Consider the following 18,415-nt stretch of genomic DNA (forward strand, 5'->3'; position numbering starts at 1 on the left):
GATGCTATATGCCGTGGAACCAGCGCCGGAAGCACTGGAAACCGCAACTAATGATCAGATCATTCCAAAGCAAAAACAATCTTCTTTCTCCGAGAGTGCCACAGAAGCACAATTAATGGTACATCATCTGCCAACAGGAATATTCTATAATCGCCCAAAGGTTGAGATCACAGCAGAACCTGTTCCTAGCCCCTGTCCATGGCCCCGAGAGGCTTGACGAATAGCGGCCATAAGCATAGACTGAACCCGCTTACAAGATAGAGCCGAGAGCAATGCAGGGCAGAGCAACGCCGATAAGGCTGTCGGACTGTGGGAGCGGTTAGCAGCTGTGATAGCTTTGCTTGATGAAAGTGGATAGGAAAACTTACGGCGTCCGAGGGGGAGCCCTGGCAACAGGCGATGTTCTGCTTGCACTGCTGGTTGACCAGATCCTGGATGGGGATGCCAATGATGGGGACTGCGATTGTTAGTCGGGATCTGAGGACGCAGGACCATGGAGAAAGACGTACTCTGGAGATCGAGCTTGGAGCACTGGTCGAAGAGACCGAGACCCTCAGAGCCGGATCCAGTACCGATGAGGTTACCGAGGGTACCAGCGAGGATACCGTCGTCAATGGTAGTGGTGTCACCGGCGTAGGTGGCCTTGTTGCAGCAAGAGAGCTGAGCCTGGTCACCACACTTGGCGGAAGCCTGCTTGACGGTCACATCGTCAGGGACGGGGAAGCGGACATCGCTGTTGCCCTTGTTGCCGACGCCGTTACCGACACCAACGTTGCCGTCAGCCTGGGGCTTGCTGGGCATAGCAGCGACGGTGGCAGCGAGAGCCAGAACAGCGGTGGTGATGGAGAACTTCATTGTGACTGTGGGGTTGGATTTGAACGAGAGAGTGAACTCGGATAATTGGTATGTATAGAGAACGGAAGGTCTGTAAAAGACTGGAGAGAGAGAATGCTCAAGAGAGTGATTGTGTGATGATGAGAGAAACAGATTGGAGCGCAACTTTTGCCAGCCTTATATAGACTTTGAGGAGGTCTCGAGCTCGCTGGACAACAATACTGTCGCGCTTAACAAAATCAGGTCAGTGTAGGGTTTCGCGCAGCAAAGTCCTCCTCAGCATGCCCAACTGTGGTATGCAGCATGCAAGGACTGTCTCGCCTTCCCCGTTCCTGAGGATCCATACTCAGCTCGTTTCCTCCTTCCTAGGCCCAGAGAGTTTCCTCCGCTCCAGCGGACGGTATGGATCACCCTACAGCTATTGCTCTACGCTTGGTTGCAGCCAATTGGGTTAGAAACGAGGGTCTTTGACGCAGAACGAGCGCCTTTGCAGGATGACTGGGGTACATTGCAGCGAGACTAATGTCTCATTCCTCCTACCCATTCAGTACAATCGTCACGCAGCACTTACCTCTCTGCGCGGCCAGCACACTTTTGGAGGTACATGCGTATGCATCCATCAAGATTGCATCTCATTACTCTTCTTTGTTGAGTTCGAGTAAAACTTCAAACTAGATTCTCATCATTACCTTCGCAATTCGGATATCAAGCCACCTTCCGCCACCCTTCGGGGCGTATGCCCCTTGTCCACAAGCCCTACAGACCGCTCACTCACTTCTCATAGCCTCACACTGACTTTGAAAGTGCTCGTGCGGTATGCGGGTGGCGTGGTAAGCATTGTTGGGCTGATTCAGCCCTCGAGTAAGGTTGCAGGGCATATGCAATAGCATGCTTTGACATGCAAGGGATTGAAGATCGAGCTCTGTCAATTCTCCCTTCCTTCTTTGTTCCATGTGGGCGGAGGGGGCTCTGTAGCGGTGGACGCGCAAGGGAGATCAACCACTAGTTGCTAGCTAATTTCCGATTGCAAGGACAACGGCTCTGTTCGCAGAATTATCCTCTCCGATCTTGCCCATGCTCGTGCAATATCATCCAAAACAGGATGGTCTCAGCATGATCTCGGATAAACCCTGAAACTGGCCCACTTTTCAGACCAAAACACCCTGCACAATGCTGATTCAGATCAAGAATTGAGCTGGTTGTCATGGGCAGCGATGCGTTTTCATTAATGAGTTTGAGACACATGACGAGGCAGCATGGAGATCCTTGTTGCGGTCTCTCTTTGCTGGGTGGCGGTATGACCGCAGGCTGATCATGTTCATGCTTTGGCTGAACTGGAGGGCATGAAGTAGGAATTGGCGTTCAGCGGTGAATCTGAACCTGGTTGTGGTGCAGATGATGTTGTGTTGTTGTCCGGTGGTGGCTGGGAACATGTGATGCTCATGCCTGGGTGCCTGGATGCCTGGGTGCCTAGGTGCCTAGGTGCCTCGGTGTCTCAACTTGGTTATTCATAGCATAGTATACTCTGGTACACACAAATACACCCCATATGTATGCTTCATCAATGGTTCTGGAATCTGAAATGGTTCTTTTTCTCAAGCTCTGAGAGTAAGTCGGATATGGTCAAAAGTATGGCTGTAGTACTCGTGAATCTCACATTACAATCCTGGTGTGTAGAAACATAGAGCATTCATCTGACTACGAGATACTGAGTATCTTGTATAATATACTGCCTTTCAGAATTGAGTCCAGTTCTTCCACCGATCACTCCGGGTTAAATAGACTCATCCTGACCGAAGAGACTTCAACGACTTTAGACTTCAGATTCAAGTAGAATATTCATTTCGCATAATTCACACATCATCTCGAGTCGACTCGAATAACAGGAGGGACCAGACCATGAGAACTACTATGAAGGGATGGTACCTTGAGAGGTTCTGGACATCTTTATACTCTTGAATTCGACTCAGATACAACTTCACTCTACGCCGTCGTCCCATTGATAGAGAATTGCCAACCTTGCTTTGGGACAGCGGGGGAATCAAGTCATCGGATACACCAAGCTTATTTGTCGGATTACACGCGTATCTCTGCATCGCCGTTGAATTGAATATAGCACAAACCTGTATTATGCCTTGATTACATATTCCGTATTCTGATGTGTGCATATCAAGACAATATTCACTTGAGAAGGACGGTACGAGCTCTGCGATTCTCTCAGTCGGGGCAGAGTCACGAGGGTATTTTCTCCGCATATTTCGGCTCTAACTGAATGTACAATCAAATATCTTTTTGAGTAGCTTTGTGCTCGTGAAATGAGTACTACATACTTAGCTTGAGGCTAAAGATGTGGCATAAACGTTTGACATGTCATGATATATTTTCATGCTGCGTAGACCTCAGCATATATTTTAAGCAGTGCACCACAGTACTACACCCTAGTAATTGTCTAGTCTTGAGATTAAGTGCACCTACAGATAAGATTACATTATGAAAGCTCATCTTACATCTACATCTGCTAAAATGTTCTTACGCCTACGATGAATTCATGACACCCTCTCCTCTGAGGTATTACACAGTACTTCACTCCGCCACCAATCAGAAGACCCTAGGATCAGGCGGTCACTAACCCTAAAACAGTTAGCGCCATTATCTTTCCAGTCCCAGGCAGTCCGAGTTCGCGATGAGTCAGCAACCCAACCGGGCAGCTTTCGCTATCAATCACCGATTCCTTCCATCTTCATCGCCCCCCAATTCAGCTCCCAGCATCAATGAAAGACTCCTCCGAGGGCTCTATGCATATTAACCGTTGCTGACGCTCCCTTTCGAGTCGAGCTCTTACTACCGACAAACACGGCCACTCCGTGCATTCGCATACTCAAGTGCAAAGCAGAGAAAGAGGAAAGGAAAGAAAGCTAATCCCAGCAATGTCCGCGACATCGCCGCAAGACGTCAGCAGTGGTAGTGCGTCCTCCGCGCCGGAGTCTCACCCGCGCGGTCAGGCGCGCAAAGAGGTTACCTCGGATGACGTAGGGACGGAAGCAGCAGCCGAAGGACAAGATGATGAAACCGGGGAAGTACAAGCACAGCAGCGGGCGGAGGATCGAAGCACGTCCGAGATTGCGCGGCAGGAAGAGGAGGATGTACACCCAGAGGCGGAAGAAGGAGAGGCAGAGGCAGATGTGCGACACGAAGACGATGATACACAAAAAGAAGATGGAGAAGCAGACGAAGACGAAGACCAACAAGACACATCAGCCTCGGCGCCACCATTACCAGACGAAGTGCCCCCACCGCTCCCCAACGAAGTGCCGCCCGGCGAGGACGATGGATGGGAACCGGTCTGGGATGCCAACGCCCAGGCCTACTACTTCTACAATCGCCTCACCGGGGTATCACAGTGGGAGAATCCGCGGGTACCGGATGCCTCGTCCTCCTCCGCTGCCGCCGCTGCCCCCGCCGAAGCCGAAGACGACAGCAGCGCTCAGGAACCGCGCGCTCCCGTCCTGGGCGGCTACAATCCTGCCATCCACGGCGACTACGACCCCACGGCGCCGTATGCGCAGCAGTATGAGCGACAGGAGGAGGCCGGGGCCGCCGCGATGGACGCGAACCAGGCGTATGAGGCGGTGGGCGCCTTCAACCGGTTTACCGGCCGGTGGCAGGCGGCCTCGCAGAACCCGGAATATCACAATGATGAGAACAAGTCCCGGCGGCAGATGTATGCTTTCTTCGACGTGGACGCTGCGGCCAACAGTCATGATGGTCGCAGTTTGCGGGCGGAACGCAGTGCCAAGAAGCTTACCAAGGCGGAGCTCAAGATGTTCAAGGAAAAGCGGCGGGAGAAGAAGGAAGAGAAGCGCCGCGCATGGTTGAGGGACTGATGGAACTTAGTACCCTCTCTCCGGTCTGCCTTCTTATCTTATCTGTTGTGTGCTGAGATACCTTTCCCGCGTCTTCTCTATCTCCTTTTCTTGCTGTGTGTATGTTAAATAGTGGCTAGGTTATATTGGCGCTTTATGTAAGTTATAAGATGCACAATAGAGCCACTGAATGGTATATACGGAATGAGCTGCTCGTGATCTGAATTGGGTCAAAGTTGAAGCTGGTCGGGATGAGAGGAGCGGTTGTGAAGATAAGATCCACCGCAAGTCACCTGACCAGGTCTCAAAGTTCTCCGGCATGTGGAATAGCTTCACATTTAATTTTGAGGATTGGAGTCTATCACTCGCTTATTTAACAAGGTAAGATTTGAAAAGTCTCTCTGCTTTGTACTCAGCATATGTCTCGGGATTTTCCAGTTGTGAAAATGAGAATACAAATCCAGGGTGAGGGAAGGAGGGAGAGGGGGCTATATCCATGCAGTGACAAGCAAAAAGAAAAAAAATTTCCCAAAAGGGAAATATTGTGAGGCACTGCCAACCTCACTCTTTCCCCCAGATTACAAGACAAGGAAGCTGTCGATTGAGACTCACAAGAGACACCGGATTGTACCTTCCCGTGGTTTTTCCAATCGCTCTTTCCTATTTTCGATCAATTATCTCATCGATTTATACTCCTCCGCTCCCTCCAACCCCCCGATTAACATCTCAGCTGGAAATCCCATAACTACATTCGAATGCTCAAGATCCGCAGAAGCTAATATACCTCCCAGATACCCCCCCAGTCTCTATTTACTACTCAAATTGGAGCGAAGTGTAGACTCTTCGACCAAGACTGAATTCTTCCGAGAGAACTGAGTAAAAAACAAAACTCTCCAACACTAATTTTATATCAACTTCTTCAAAGTAAGCCACAAGCTCAAAATGGCCACCACCACCGTCACTCTCCCCGCCGAAACGATCGACGACCTCATTTACGACGCCCGCTCCGGCGACCTCGACGCCCTCAAGGAGGACCTCGCCGCCTGCAGCAGCCAATACCCGGGTATCTCGCAGGGGGCCATCGTGGCCGCCGCCATCGACGCTGCTCCTGAAGCTGAGGGAGGCAGCGGCTCCAGCCTGTTGCATTTTCCTGCCGCGAATGGGAATACTGGTACGTATTTATGTTTTTTCTTTTCGACTGATTGTTTTTTTCTTGAAGACGTAGCCCTGGAAAGCCCGCCTGCGTCTTTTGCGTCCTAGTGTCTTCTGCGCGGTATAAGCTGAATGCTGATGATTATCTAGAAATCCTAACCTACCTTCTCACCCTCCTCGCGGCGGAGGACGAGGCCACCCGCCGCCGCATCGTCAACCATCGCAACCACTCCGGCAACACGCCGCTCCACTGGGCAGCCCTGAACACGCATCTGGAATGCGTCAAGGCGCTGGTCGAGGCCGGCGCGGACAGCTCGGTCAAGAACGAGGCCGGGCTCGACCCGGTGTTTTTGGCGGAGCGCGCGGATTGGTCGACTCAGGAGGAGACCACCACCTCCACTGCTGCCACCGAGGGGGCTGAGGGTGACGCAGAAGCAGCGGCTGCGGATCCTGGCAAGATGTCTAAGGGGAGACAGGTGGTTGAGTGGATGTTGAGCGCCGAGGTGGCGGCTGCTGGAGGCGATTCGGAGACGGTGGTGGCTTCGGCGGGAGTGCCGGTTACTGGCAATGGGGATGAGTGAGACTATGGGGAGAAAAAAAATGAAACCTTAAAGTGTTCTTTCTCTGTGCGAATTGTTGTGCTTTTCCTTATGAATATCAATGTTGTTTCTTTAGTATGGCTTATAGTGGGATTTTGTTCGGTCAGGTTGTATAGAATTATTGCTCTAAAGTCATGACATAAGAACTTTGGAATCAGTAACTAGGAATTTTTCAACTGGCGACGCTGTCTAAGTTGAAATCTCAGGCATGTGTATTCGTTTTTCGTCTAGTTTCCCACTGAGGGTATTTTGGTGTCATCATGGTAGGTTGTACATAGATAGAAGAAAGTGAGACGATCAGTACTTGCTCATATCACCTCCGCAATCTCATTGATTTGGCCGTCAATCCCGTCGCGTCTTGTTTCGATCCTGAGGCGAGCCCAATGAGCTGGACTGCGTCAATGACAGCCCCAGTCTCGAGCCCGTGGTGCTCCCACCGGCCACGATCTCGCGCACCTTCATGTCAAGGCCGACCCTGAAGCGCCGATCTCGCCAGGTCACCGTGACGCCTCCATAAAAGGCCCAGATCCAGATCGGCAGAGCCAGCAGCTCCCGACCCAGCCAGGCGGCCAGCCAATGCAGGAAAGGACGACGAGTGACGCCTCGGGATGGCGGCCGCGCGAACGACGGGGTATCGTCATCGAGCTCGACGGTCTTGCCCGAGTGCAGCATGATGTAGACCAGCCAGTCCGTAAGGATCCAGCCGGTCATGCTCAGACCAAAGAAGGCCCAGAACGCGGGCCAGGTGGCCAGCATCATCTCCACAGACCCGTGTCCCTTGTGCCCCAGAAACTGGGCCAGCGCCGTCGTGACCCCCCATGCCCCGTAGAACGAGCAGACGATGGACTCCGTCCCGGGCTCGACCAGCGTCGCCAGCAGCACGGTGAACTTGCGGACGCGCAACCACCGCACCCGCCGCGCCACATACGACTGCACGCTCATGTTGGCGACCGGCTGGAAGGCCAGGTCCCCAAACACCATCGCATGCTTGCCCCACCGCTCCCCGCATTCTTTCTCCTCGCGCACCTGGCTCTTCCACAGCAGATCCCCGATCAGATGATCCTCGCAGATATTTTCGGAGAAGTAGTCGATCCCCGGATTCCGGCGTAGGTGCGGCGGGTCCGCGGCAGACGGCGCAGTCAGATAATCCAGATGCGACCGGCGAAACATATTGGACTTGCCCACGATACAGGGAGCGATAAGCACGGTGTTGATGGCCGTGTACATCTTCGCATGCGACGACGACAGGAATAGTTCCTCCAAGCGGCCGCCCCCGGTCGCCAGTGACCCGGCGCCGTGCTTCTCCAGCACGGTTGTCGCGGCGGCGGCCGCCACGGCAGTGTTGTCGTCATCGCGGTCCCAGCTTCTTGCACCCTCCCCGTTCGTGTAGGACTCCAGCAACGCCTCTCGCTCGGCATCCCGACTCGCATCCGACCCCGTCATATCCACCGCCACGGGCAGGTGATGGACAAACTTATACCGCTTGCCTGGCGTGGCGCCCGTGCCGCACAACCGGTCGACCATGCGGCCGCACACGCCCCTGCCGACCCAGACATTGCAATCGATGATCCAAACGATATCACCCTTCGCCTCCCGGTAGGCACGGCTCATATTCCGGATCTTCGGGTTGGGGCCCAGTTCGTACGCGGGCACATGGCCGGGCTGGAGCAGCGGGTCGTCGTCCTCGACGTAGACGCGCGCGTCGGCGTGCGGGAAATCCGCCACCAGTTTCTGGAGGGTGGGATAGGCCGGGTCGTTCTTCGTGGAGATACAGAAATAGACGGTCAACTTGTCGCGGGGGTAGTCCTGCCGGAAGGTCGAGGCCAGACATTCGTAGAGATGAGGCTCGAGGCCCTTGACCGGTCGGATGGCCGTGATGTGAGGGGCAGCATCGGGGGTAGTGGCGGATGAGGAGGTCGATCTACGGGGTTTCTGCAGGCAGTGCTTCCATCTGAGGAAGAGCGTGAGAAAGCTCCAGATTAGCCTTCTCGTGTGGGGGTCATGTGCAGGGAAAAAAACAATTGTTCTCGTTTACATTTGGAACGTCCCCAGCGAGCAGACCAGTGTCACGGTCGTATACCAGATCAAACCAACCCAGCCCGCGACAACGGGCCATTGAATGTCGCCTTGGCAAGTGGCCACTCCAAGCTCGGAGGCAAGCGACCGCAAGTGAGGCGTCAACATAGGCAGATGTGAGTAGCAGCAGCAGCAGAGTGGTCCGTCGACGAGGAAATCATTCTATGGGAAAGAAAGAAGAGCACACTGCGAAGCGAGTGACAGGTAGTAGAGAGAATGGAAACAAAGACCAAAACAAACGCGGTCAGGACTGAATAGCCAGGATGAAGCTAAGCGCGACGAACTGTAGCCGCAGCAAAGCAGGCTCCAAAGTACGTAGCAAATAGCAGTAGCAGTAGCAGCAACAGCAGTAGCAGCAGCTAAGCGCTAAAGCTGAGATGCGCAAGTTCCATTCGGATCTCGCGGATTCCGGGTTCGGCGCGCAGCGGTGGAGTTTTCCCGCTCGTCGGGCGCATCTCGTCTGGCGCAGCTGCCCCTGTCCAATTTGGCATCCAATTTCGGAGTTTCACACTTTGCTTGTCTGATGTATTCATGTAAAAGCAAAAGCGTCGAAGTTGTCATATTAAATGGTCTGCTAGAAATCTAAATATCCGTTTCCGTAGCTCCGATGCTCAATTCCACATTTTGTGAAGTCGGCGACAGAGCCTCCTCCAATTCCAGCTAAGACAAAAAGAAAGATGTTGAAAAAGCAATGATACCCAGTATGCACTTCCCAGAAGACAAGAAATCAGAGAAAGAAAAAAAAGATGAAGCCATGCCAATTACCCCAAGAATCCTCATATCGTACAGATGCCATATGAAACCCATCCTGTCTGCATGTAGAATGACAAGACCAGATGCCAAGCACAAGCCATTCCAATGTCACGTCTTTTTCTTCTTTCGAATCAGACTGGCTTGTAGAACATTGACCCCAGAAACTGGCTCGCGTGGCGAGGTAGGCACGGTGGCATCCGCTGTTAGTGCACTGGCGTCTCCCGCAGACTTGTCGGCAGATTTGTCGCTGTCTGGCGTCGGGGCGGGCGGCTCTTCTACCTTCTTGCGCTTTCGAACCAGCGTGCTGCTGATGAGAGTATTGACCTCCGCAGTCTCCTGAGAGGACTGGTCTGTTGTGCCTCGTCCTATTACTTGTTGCCCGACCCATAGTTGATCAGCGAGTGCGGCTACCTTCTCGCCCCAGGCTCTTGTACTGGCAATAGCGACTTCTTGATTAAAGAAATCCTGCTCAATCAAGAAGTCAATTGCAGACTTGTAATCGCCGTCGCTGAGTACAGCGTGGCCTCGCCCAGCTTCAGGCCAAAAGAAGGCACTGGCATCTGTAGTACGTTGGGCCACGGCTTCGGACACGGGTAAGGTCTTAGCGGGTTCGGCGACCGCGACAGTCGCCGGGGTGTCCAGTGCATCAATCGGGTGTGCCACAATTGCTTCTGAGGCATCGAGTTGTTTCAAAACAGAAGACACAACATCCTTGGATTGGATCTCAGGAACGGTAGTCGGCGCACGGGGGGTGACATGTTCCACAGCACTCGACAACCCTTTGCTATCACCGAGCACAGATCGAGAACTGGTCATCTGGACCGAGTTGATCAGTCCGGGCGGGTTGATGACGAGCCACAAGAACCCGACCAATCGTCCGGAAGAGCACTCCTGTCGAAAAGACATCATCTCCCAGAACTGATCCAGAGACTTGACGCTCCGCCACTGACCGGGAGCCATAGAGGAAGCCTCATCAGCAGACTGCTCGGGAAGCTCGTCATCCAGATCAATCAGGAATCGAGTCTTTGGGTCGTCGGGAAAGCGAGGAACCAGACAACGCGGGGGCGCCGTGGGGTCATCGCAGAGCTGATGCAGAGGGTAACTGTTCGACCATCTGGGGCGGTCTTTGCTGTCCAGCCGGGCGGCCGGTGGGAAGAACCCCCTGGTTTCGAACTTGTCACACCCCGGAACGATGAGGAAGGCCGTGGCCGAGCTTTGCGCCGACTCTGTCTGGCGATCCAGCGCGTTCTTCTCATGTGAGCCTGACTCCGGCTCGTACTCGCGGAGGATCGGGTCCAATACGCGGCACCACCATTTGATCAGCCCCCGATCGTCAAGGACATGCTTCCCCTCGTTCTCTATGCTGCCAGGGAACAGGTACTGGTTCTGCGCGCGCGCAAACAGAGACACCACAAGACGGACGCCTGGGCGCTGGTGCGTCCGCACTAGGAAAGAGAGAAAGGTTTGGGAGATGCGTCGTAGTAGTGAGACCTTGGGGGCGTCTTTCAGTAGAAGTAAGAACCCGGTCGAATCGGCCTTGGAGACGAAGATGGTCGTCAGATGCGCGGTGCTGTAAATCAACACCTCCACCCCTAGCACAATGATTTCCGCACCATCTTTCCCCTCCGCTTCAACCGACGCAGTCAGAAAATGATTTTCGCAAAAGGTGGGCTCTGACGTTTCTCCAGGTGGTGCGGCGAAGAGCGCAGCGCAGGGGGTGGGAGTCGAGGAAACATGGCGAATGGTAAGCTTGACACCGGCGGGCAACACCTCGGCCAAGAGATCGCCTAATTCCACGTCGACCTGAGACATGGCCGTCTGGGAAATATCCTCGATACGGCCAATCCGACATAGGAAGTTCAGTTGGGATAGGTATGGGAAATTGCCCCTCGGATCTTCCCTTGCGAATATCCTTTGACGTGAACCATCTCTTTTCTCACCCAAAATATGAAAAGTGTCACGTGATTCGTCGCTGTCAGCACTTTATCCCTCGTTATCGACAGGAGAGAAGTTAATATCAAGATCAGGCCCAGGAATGTTGTCTTCTTCATACAAGGTAGAATTCGTGTTACATGAACAATTTAGTGGTGCTTGCATGGCGGAAGCGACTATACCAACAGGATGCATCGAGTGGATTTACCTTCTAAAGGAAAGCCCGGCGAGGAGCTATCTATCTACATACCTATCTTCGACTCACTAGATCACCTGTCCCGCCAAGAAGACTCGAATCAGAAGTATCCCGCCACCGCATCCAAATCGTCTGCATTTAACAGAGCGACACCCTCCTCAAGCAGAGTCCTCCAAATATTGTTGCGAGTCCGGATCGGATAGTAAGGAGTACCCCAGTAACGGGCTCCGATCCCCTTCTCCTTTGCAGCAGAGATTTGCGCTCGAATGGCCTGGGTCTGAGTCTCATTCAACTCGCTATGTGAAAGAGGGCCCACGGCAGCCCCGAAACTGGTCGAGGCAATGGGGGAGATGAGGCCCGTTATTTCGTTGAATGGACTTTCATCAAGTTGATCGAGGGGTGCATCGAAGAAGTAGTCTCTATTGGCTACCGGCCCAACCAAATCCAGTGGCGTGTTACCGGTACCAATCACTGTGACGGGCCCCTGGGTGATGGTCGTGTTGTCCTTGAGAGTGGTCAGGTAGCCACGGGCACGAAGTGGTTCCAAGGCCTTGATAACAGCATCCAAGGTTTCCGGCCCCGCCGTCTTCAGGTCAATGAAGAAGTACAGTGTTTGTGAGGTATCGGTGTCGAACACGCCGCTGGTCATAGTCAGCTCGGATTAACGGCAATGGACCGGTCGGACCGGAGTACTCGAGAGCTACTGAAAAGACAAGTCTTACTTCTTCGTGGGTGAGGTCACAAAACGAGTTGTGGGGTTTTGGCGTTGGAGTACGTCCAAAATAGGATTGATGTAGAGCGACTCCAATGTTCGCTTCTCAGTCAAAGAGGACTCATCATGGCCGACCTGTTCGTGTCAGCATCACCCCAAAAGTCCGATGGAGGAATGGACAGACATAGAGGGTGCCGTTATACAGCCACACATCTGCTTCTGTTGATATGCAGCCTTTAGATAGGCCTATGACAAGAATTAGTCCTCAAGGTACCATTAACCGGTGGCATTGGGTCATCTATACATACCCGTATAGAAAGGTATATCTCTCCAGTAGTCACTGGCACAAAATTAGGCATTGCGCCGATAGCTAAATGATGCCGACGGTGGGCTTACTTATGGGAATGAACTGGGATCTGTAGGCTGATTAGACTCGCTCATCCACTGCCTTACACCTCCCAACTTGGTAGTCAGCATAGAAGTTCGAACAGACTTACAGGCATGACACCTCTGGTGAAATCGGTGGGATAGCCATAGTCATTGCTCAAGTGGGTGTTTCTTAGCACGCTCTGTAGTTCCGTCACCGTTCCTGCGGCCGAACCCACCAGGAATGCGGAGGCCGCAACAAGGGGCAGCATCATTGTCTGTATTGATAGTAATATCCTGTTCAAATTCTGGTAAGATTCACAGGATGAGTAGAGGAGGAATCTAGATTGCTAGAATAGAAGAGAGGCATTCAATGCGAGAGTATTCGAAGTCTGGACGTGATTGTTGTTGATCAAAACTTTTGAAAGCTTGGAGCAGGTCCGAGAAGCGCAAACGGCCAATCGCAGCCTCACGTGGTGGTCCAGCCCTCATGATTTAAACAGCCATGAATTGAACTCAATATACATAGTTACCTATCATTCTGAAAGTTACCAAGAGACTTATGTTTACTCATAACGCGTAAAAGCAGTGTTTTATTGGCTTTACTTTCTAATATATGAAGAACTAATCGGCAAAGAAAAGATCAACAGGTTTAAAAATGCTTCGAAGGCCATCACGCGCATAAAGAAAAGCCAATCGCGCAACGCTAGTCAGGTATCATCTAAACCATAGAGTTCATCAAGATAAAGAAAAGAAAGCTAATGCATCTAAACGAAATAAGGAGGCCCCGCAACCATCCAGTGATCCTGAATGCCCAGCGGAGCTTGGCTTGTACCTTAGACCTCGCGAACAGAAGGTGGCCGAGAATTGCTTTGAGAATCCTGTGTACTACTGCGTCGGAGACTCAGGCTGCCAATGCGCTGCACGAGATTGCTACCCACTGCATCAACAGCGCCCTTTGGTGCCAATAGCGTAGGTCCTTGCGCCGCCGCTTCTTGCACCTTAAAGAGCTTGACTCCAGTACCATTCCACACCCCAACAGTACCAGGTGTGGCGCCTGCCGCGGAGCCGACCACCATTTCGCTCGAGAATATAAAGCCCCAGAGCAGGGATTCATACCAGCCCATTGAGAGGGCTGACCATTCAAATGAGTGAACACGAACGGGCGAGGGCTCGGAGACAATGACCTGAATCATCGGCTCCTCCACAAAGGTGGGAAGGTTTGTGACCAGTGTGCGAGCTTCCGGGCTGGAAGCAGACTGGAAAGCCGACTCAGGCACGTGGGGCATGATGGCTGAAATGATAGTGAGTATCGTGTGGAGCGGCAACTCAGGCAACCAAGATTCAAGCTAATAATTTCTAGTCAGCAAGCAGCACGATCTTGAGAGTGAGATATCGCTTACCCAAGAAGCTGTCGGCGTGAATCCGCTCGAGGATGCAAGGAAGGCAGCCGACATGCTGCTTTGGCTGGTCATGCTGTTCTGTCTGGAGAATGTGGGCTGTCCAGCAGGCATCTTGCCGCGTGCCTTCTCGGACATCCCTCGAAGCTGAAGTGGCACACTTTCGTCAACGACAGATGATATCGATTGCCGCCGAGAAGTCGGAACCGATGTAGAGTCTCGGATTGGCGATTTCTGCGCTTCGCCTTCATCTTCAGAATCATCACCGCCAATGGCGAAAGGACTATTTTCTTCCGGAATTCGACCCAGCGATGAGCGTGCCCCAGAGGGAGCTTGTGTATCTTCTTCGGTTGGAGAGAGGACTGGACTTGCGGCAGATTCATTCGCAGCAGACTTCCGCCTTTCATTCTGACGTTCTATTTCCTGCTGTCCACTCTCAAGGGTGAATTCACGCACAGCCTCAAAGCGTCTCCGGTTGCGGAGGATAGAAAAAACAAGATATGGGTTACCTAGGCTCAGTCAGCAAGCCGGCTAAAACTTGAAAATGAAGCAAACGTATCGTACTTGTAAATTGATGCTCGAGAATGGAGTTGATTGACTCAAGCACGGATGCTAGAAGGACGTGGTTTGTTTCGTTAGCGAGTAGGAAGCTGGGCGCTGACATCGAGGAAAACAACTGCAGCAATTTGGAGCAGGAAACCGGAGACAGGTTTTCCACATATGCGGCAATGTTGTTGATGATTGCCAGTAGCGCAGGATAGACAGCTGTCAATTGTCCTTTGCTGGCAGTGATCAGTGTATGAATGGACTAATCCCTTGTCAGTCTTGACCACACCCATAAGATGGAACAACGACATACTATAATCAGATAGTCGGCGTAGGACCCCTTGAAGCCTGGAATCCGGATACTTTGCGGAAGAGTATCTTGTGCTTCAAATTTGAGGTTCAAACTCTTGCCGAAATTGGGCTCGACACTCATTGTTTGAAGAACAAAAATGCACATCCTAACCACACCCTGCTTAGAGGGATCAGATTTATACACAATAGCATAGAAAAGACAAAGTATAACGAAATCATGTGAGCGATTTGAGTCGATGATAAAGGACCTGAAGCGTTTGTTGCACTGCAACGCCTCCCAGAATAGTACGAGCATCTCCGGCGCCCATTTCACAGACTTTTGACTACCAGGAAGATACGAGTTCGTGATCTGCATCTGCACGTTCCGCTGTCAGCACAATGCGTACTGCAAGATGAAGATGAAGCTTACTGGCTGGTTCAAGATTCGGGTCATGCCATCGACCAGAAACTGAAAATCTTGCGGTCTGTGCAGTCTTCCGAAATAATGGCGGTAGTAATTCTTTGGAGGGGACCCACGACCATCTTCGGGAACTGGATATAATAGAAGCACTAGGAGAAGCTGCAAGCAGTAAATGACCAGGATTTGTTTCGGATCTTTCCAGACCACATGGTCATACGGCACCCTCCACGAGGCAGGGTTGTATTTGATCGCCTACACATAAATCATGTCAAAAACAGACCAGTCTCCGATAGAGCTTCAAGTACGTACCGTGTTCAATAAAGAACACAACAGAGTCAATACAGCTTGTTTGTCGGAGCAAGTCGTGATGTATGTGATGGCCCGCACACCTTGCACAGGAAGTAGATCTCAAAGAGAAGTCAGTATCAGATCGACCTTGAACGTAATTGCCGTGACTCACTGGAAGGCATATACATCGCTTTCCCGGTTAGAGTTAGCAGCAACCGTATGACCTCGCAGCGGTTACTTTCCAGCTCTTTGGTCGATCCCATGGAAGTATTGCATCCCACACCACTTTGCCAAATTGAGTAGGACACTTTGTTCTTCGCCGACGATAACTTAGGGATCGTGAAGTTTGTATAGAACAGTAGGTCGAGGAGGGTATCGATCAACTCTTCCGCCAGTGGCTTAGCATCTTCCAATTCAGAGGCTCGCGGCGAAGCCTGATCCCGCTCTTCAGCTTGTGCTTCATCGAACAACACTTCCGGAGCTACTTGCGCCTCCCGGGTCTTCTTCTTGCGGCGAGCCCAGAAGAACTGCTCCTCCCACTCCTCCAGATGCTCAGCCTCGTAGATGTATGGAAGCAGACGGGTCAGGATGCGGATACAGTTGAGCGCATCGCGGTCGGGCGCCAGCTCCGGGTCTGGAAAAGAGGGATGATTCTTCAAGACGTTTAAACGAGAGGTAACCGAAAGCAGAAGGGTCTCGAAATTCGATAAGGCATGATCGCGCGTGCGCCGGATGTCGGCCGGTGTGAACAAGCTGAAGACATCCTCAGTCGACTCTGGGAGCTCCCAGAACTAATGTTAGGTGTGTAAGCCCGTACTCAACCTGAATTGAAATGCTTCATATAGCAGAGACACCTACCCTGGTCCAGTAGGGATCATCCGCAGGAATGTCCTTCTCCTCAGACAGACGGAAGATGCCCTGCTTGAAGACTAACTTTGACTCGGAAGCTCCCATCGTGAAGCCACCATGAAGCTTATGTTTGTAAGCCTATGAACCTCATACAGTTGATTGACGTGATCAAGAGAATGGTAGGTTTTGGTGTGAGAACTGTCTTTCCAAGAGAATGAATTGCTTTGCGACGTGAGCCCAGTAACCCGATGCCGCGTGTGAATGGAGTTGGTGGCATGTTGGCGTTCTTGGGTCATTGCCTTGGAAGCGGGTACGACTAGACCCGCGGAGACCCGACGATCAATCACTTACAACTTGGATGTACTCCGTAATCAGCCATCAATAACCCGGGGTAGTTCTTCTACCTAGCTCTTTCTAATTCTAATAATTCTACTGTCGCTATCGTCACAATGCGAAAATGCAACTGCTCTCCAAACCGATCTAACATTTGAATCTAAAATACACAATGGAGCAGTTGTATGCTGGTATGGAAATCTAAGAATCGAGATGCACCCCGCTAGTCATAGCGAACAAAGAGATAAAAGAAAAGAAAATTCATCAGTTTACATCGCCTTCCCTGCCTGCCTTATTGCGCCCGCTCACTGCCCACAGCCACCACCAGCGTCGGCATTAGTAACTGCCGTTGCTTGCTGACAGTCGCCGGCTCCTCTCGTACAACCACTTATTACTCAAACCTAAGGCCGCGCGCTTACCCCCTACAGGGGATGGACTCGCGGGTCCGAGACTCGACATCGTCGACAACGACATATTTGACATGGTGGACATGGTCGATTCCTTGAAAGATGCAGTCGAATCTCTGAAGGACGCGGTAGATTCCTTGAAAGACGTGGTCGACTCTCGATAAGGCGAGAATGATGTGCCTCGACCAAGAGGCGATGATGATCCGAAGCTCGGTCGCCGACCGTTGTCTTTCCCGCTGTTGGTAACCACTTTCTGGAACAGAGGACTAGGAGAAGGTGAGAAGGAGGGGCCGGACGATACTCTGCGACCAGAGGCGCCAGTATTTGCCGATAGCGGAGATCCAGATCTACTTGCTGGGCTCGCGGGTCGGGACGTAGAGAGACGATACTTAGGCGGAGTTACATAGGTAGTACCGGGTGTTAATGGCGGCGTAGCAGTGGGATCCAGCCCAAGAAGCGAGCGTTGGGTGGGAGTCAAAGGAATATCGGAAAAATCGTCCTTCGGCCCCCATATAGGATACAGGGCATATAGGATGTTGAAGACAAAGACAAGGCGCAGGACGAGGAGGGAGAAGTCGGGATAGGTAGGAAATTGGATCAAATGTTCAAGCCAAAGAAGACTGCATATATACTGTTAAATATGTCTATGTTTTCACGGGTTCACAACTTACTATGCCTCGAAGGTATCCCAGAATGCCACGAGTGCAAATAAAGCAGCACCATTCCACACTAGTTTGGTTATGTTGCGATCCCCAAATGTTCCAGCATTTTGTCGGCGGACCACTTCATTCAAGTGAGGGTGGCGCCACTTTCCGGGCGTTTGGCTCTGGTCGGGAATCGCTGCGATCGCAGGTGAAGCTTTGGAAGCTTTAGGGGTGGAGGGAGGGGCAGAGGACGCCATTGAAAGATGACAACACGATAGAATTGCAGTGGAGAGGCACAGAGGGAACTGTCAAGAATGAGCACCAGAGCTTACAGGTAGGTAATGAGGGGGAATCTACTTACCGATGGGGATACCTAAGGGAATGGCAGTTATGACTTACCTGGTGATGAACTGCGCACGGGGAGAAGGATGTATCACATGGATGGTATAATCTCCGATTGAAAACCTACGACAAGAGTCCAGATAGAACCATAGTCGCAAGGAGGTAGTACGGAGTAGCAAGATATCCCCTGTGGAATGGGTTTGAGGGAGGAGGAGGAGGGGGAGGGGGGAATTGGAGTCGGAGATGCAGGGCAGTCAATTGATTGTTTTGAGGAGTGATCGAAGAAAGCACCGACCTTCTCGAGGGCAACCAAAGTTCCAACAAGCGCCATTGCCGCGAAGTTTTCCATCCGACTTACTTTACCGCCCGGGCTCTCCGCCCACCAGGCGCCCACCAGTTCCCCACACCTGG

The 18,415-nt window shown here is 52.1% G+C and overlaps 8 protein-coding genes across 8 annotated transcripts; 2 read left to right on the forward strand and 6 right to left on the reverse strand.

Annotated features, from left to right (window-relative positions):
- Positions 1–233: 233 nt before the first annotated feature.
- BP01DRAFT_114088 (hydrophobin family protein) lies at positions 234–1,033 on the reverse strand. The gene is made up of 3 exons (XM_025570341.1): positions 510–1,033; positions 369–457; positions 234–307 (listed from the first exon to the last, which is right to left on the reverse strand). The coding sequence occupies exons 1-3, from the start codon at positions 853–855 to the stop codon at positions 251–253; spliced, it is 492 nt and encodes a 163-aa protein (XP_025434826.1). The 5' UTR covers positions 856–1,033; the 3' UTR covers positions 234–250.
- Positions 1,034–3,586: 2,553 nt separating this feature from the next.
- On the forward strand, positions 3,587–4,889 carry BP01DRAFT_353145 (WW domain-containing protein). The gene has a single exon (XM_025574104.1). The coding sequence runs from the start codon at positions 3,762–3,764 to the stop codon at positions 4,716–4,718; it is 957 nt and encodes a 318-aa protein (XP_025434827.1). The 5' UTR covers positions 3,587–3,761; the 3' UTR covers positions 4,719–4,889.
- A 750-nt stretch (positions 4,890–5,639) lies between these two features.
- Positions 5,640–6,430, forward strand: BP01DRAFT_362578 (ankyrin; the record flags this gene model as incomplete). Its single annotated transcript, XM_025576229.1, has 2 exons — positions 5,640–5,868; positions 6,000–6,430. The coding sequence occupies 2 exons, from the start codon at positions 5,640–5,642 to the stop codon at positions 6,428–6,430; spliced, it is 660 nt and encodes a 219-aa protein (XP_025434828.1).
- Positions 6,431–6,581: 151 nt separating this feature from the next.
- On the reverse strand, positions 6,582–8,813 carry BP01DRAFT_311474 (putative ceramide glucosyltransferase). The gene is made up of 2 exons (XM_025572452.1): positions 8,484–8,813; positions 6,582–8,399 (listed from the first exon to the last, which is right to left on the reverse strand). The coding sequence occupies exons 1-2, from the start codon at positions 8,630–8,632 to the stop codon at positions 6,791–6,793; spliced, it is 1,758 nt and encodes a 585-aa protein (XP_025434829.1). The 5' UTR covers positions 8,633–8,813; the 3' UTR covers positions 6,582–6,790.
- A 258-nt stretch (positions 8,814–9,071) lies between these two features.
- On the reverse strand, positions 9,072–11,170 carry BP01DRAFT_353149 (H3 histone acetyltransferase RTT109). The gene has a single exon (XM_025574105.1). It carries the CDS (start codon positions 11,087–11,089, stop codon positions 9,386–9,388), a length of 1,704 nt encoding a protein of 567 aa, XP_025434830.1. The 5' UTR covers positions 11,090–11,170; the 3' UTR covers positions 9,072–9,385.
- A 230-nt stretch (positions 11,171–11,400) lies between these two features.
- BP01DRAFT_353150 (uncharacterized protein) lies at positions 11,401–12,884 on the reverse strand. The gene is made up of 6 exons (XM_025574106.1): positions 12,615–12,884; positions 12,514–12,533; positions 12,426–12,457; positions 12,302–12,363; positions 12,128–12,252; positions 11,401–12,046 (listed from the first exon to the last, which is right to left on the reverse strand). Exons 1-6 carry the CDS (start codon positions 12,756–12,758, stop codon positions 11,506–11,508), a joined length of 924 nt encoding a protein of 307 aa, XP_025434831.1. The 5' UTR covers positions 12,759–12,884; the 3' UTR covers positions 11,401–11,505.
- A 177-nt stretch (positions 12,885–13,061) lies between these two features.
- Positions 13,062–16,562, reverse strand: BP01DRAFT_353151 (Hid1 family protein). Its single transcript, XM_025574107.1, has 8 exons — positions 16,288–16,562; positions 15,602–16,220; positions 15,451–15,548; positions 15,151–15,393; positions 14,743–15,096; positions 14,448–14,691; positions 13,887–14,392; positions 13,062–13,832 (listed from the first exon to the last, which is right to left on the reverse strand). Exons 1-8 carry the CDS (start codon positions 16,381–16,383, stop codon positions 13,320–13,322), a joined length of 2,673 nt encoding a protein of 890 aa, XP_025434832.1. The 5' UTR covers positions 16,384–16,562; the 3' UTR covers positions 13,062–13,319.
- Positions 16,563–16,745: 183 nt separating this feature from the next.
- Positions 16,746–18,267, reverse strand: BP01DRAFT_353152 (uncharacterized protein). Its single transcript, XM_025574108.1, has 3 exons — positions 18,024–18,267; positions 17,690–17,967; positions 16,746–17,638 (listed from the first exon to the last, which is right to left on the reverse strand). The coding sequence occupies exons 2-3, from the start codon at positions 17,917–17,919 to the stop codon at positions 16,948–16,950; spliced, it is 921 nt and encodes a 306-aa protein (XP_025434833.1). The 5' UTR covers positions 17,920–17,967; positions 18,024–18,267; the 3' UTR covers positions 16,746–16,947.
- Between the last annotated feature and the right edge of the window lie 148 nt (positions 18,268–18,415).

The sequence above is a fragment of the Aspergillus saccharolyticus genome (genome assembly GCF_003184585.1).
Source record: "Aspergillus saccharolyticus JOP 1030-1 unplaced genomic scaffold BP01scaffold_3, whole genome shotgun sequence".
Taxonomy (NCBI): domain Eukaryota; kingdom Fungi; phylum Ascomycota; class Eurotiomycetes; order Eurotiales; family Aspergillaceae; genus Aspergillus; species Aspergillus saccharolyticus.

What these genes read in the sequence shown, in the direction of transcription:
- BP01DRAFT_353145 (XM_025574104.1), top strand. Translation starts at nt 3,762, where the DNA reads ATGTCCGCGACATCGCCGCAAGACGTCAGCAGTGGTAGTGCGTCCTCC.
- BP01DRAFT_353151 (XM_025574107.1), bottom strand. Translation starts at nt 16,383, where the DNA reads ATGGGAGCTTCCGAGTCAAAGTTAGTCTTCAAGCAGGGCATCTTCCGT. An exon ending in ATGATCCCTACTGGACCAGG is followed by an intron (nt 16,221 to 16,287) that starts GTAGGTGTCTCT and finishes ACCTAACATTAG; the next exon opens with TTCTGGGAGCTCCCAGAGTC. An exon ending in TGTGTTCTTTATTGAACACG is followed by an intron (nt 15,394 to 15,450) that starts GTACGTACTTGA and finishes ATTTATGTGTAG; the next exon opens with GCGATCAAATACAACCCTGC.
- BP01DRAFT_353152 (XM_025574108.1), bottom strand. Translation starts at nt 17,919, where the DNA reads ATGGCGTCCTCTGCCCCTCCCTCCACCCCTAAAGCTTCCAAAGCTTCA. An exon ending in TGGGATACCTTCGAGGCATA is followed by an intron (nt 17,639 to 17,689) that starts GTAAGTTGTGAA and finishes GTATATATGCAG; the next exon opens with TCTTCTTTGGCTTGAACATT.
- BP01DRAFT_353150 (XM_025574106.1), bottom strand. Translation starts at nt 12,758, where the DNA reads ATGATGCTGCCCCTTGTTGCGGCCTCCGCATTCCTGGTGGGTTCGGCC. An exon ending in TCACCAGAGGTGTCATGCCT is followed by an intron (nt 12,534 to 12,614) that starts GTAAGTCTGTTC and finishes ATCAGCCTACAG; the next exon opens with ATCCCAGTTCATTCCCATAA. An exon ending in ATCCCAGTTCATTCCCATAA is followed by an intron (nt 12,458 to 12,513) that starts GTAAGCCCACCG and finishes ATTTTGTGCCAG; the next exon opens with TGACTACTGGAGAGATATAC.
- BP01DRAFT_353149 (XM_025574105.1), bottom strand. Translation starts at nt 11,089, where the DNA reads ATGTCTCAGGTCGACGTGGAATTAGGCGATCTCTTGGCCGAGGTGTTG.
- BP01DRAFT_114088 (XM_025570341.1), bottom strand. Translation starts at nt 855, where the DNA reads ATGAAGTTCTCCATCACCACCGCTGTTCTGGCTCTCGCTGCCACCGTC. An exon ending in CTCCAAGCTCGATCTCCAGA is followed by an intron (nt 458 to 509) that starts GTACGTCTTTCT and finishes TAACAATCGCAG; the next exon opens with TCCCCATCATTGGCATCCCC. An exon ending in AGGGCTCCCCCTCGGACGCC is followed by an intron (nt 308 to 368) that starts GTAAGTTTTCCT and finishes CCGCTCCCACAG; the next exon opens with TCCGACAGCCTTATCGGCGT.
- BP01DRAFT_311474 (XM_025572452.1), bottom strand. Translation starts at nt 8,632, where the DNA reads ATGTTGACGCCTCACTTGCGGTCGCTTGCCTCCGAGCTTGGAGTGGCC. An exon ending in TCGCTGGGGACGTTCCAAAT is followed by an intron (nt 8,400 to 8,483) that starts GTAAACGAGAAC and finishes GCTCTTCCTCAG; the next exon opens with ATGGAAGCACTGCCTGCAGA.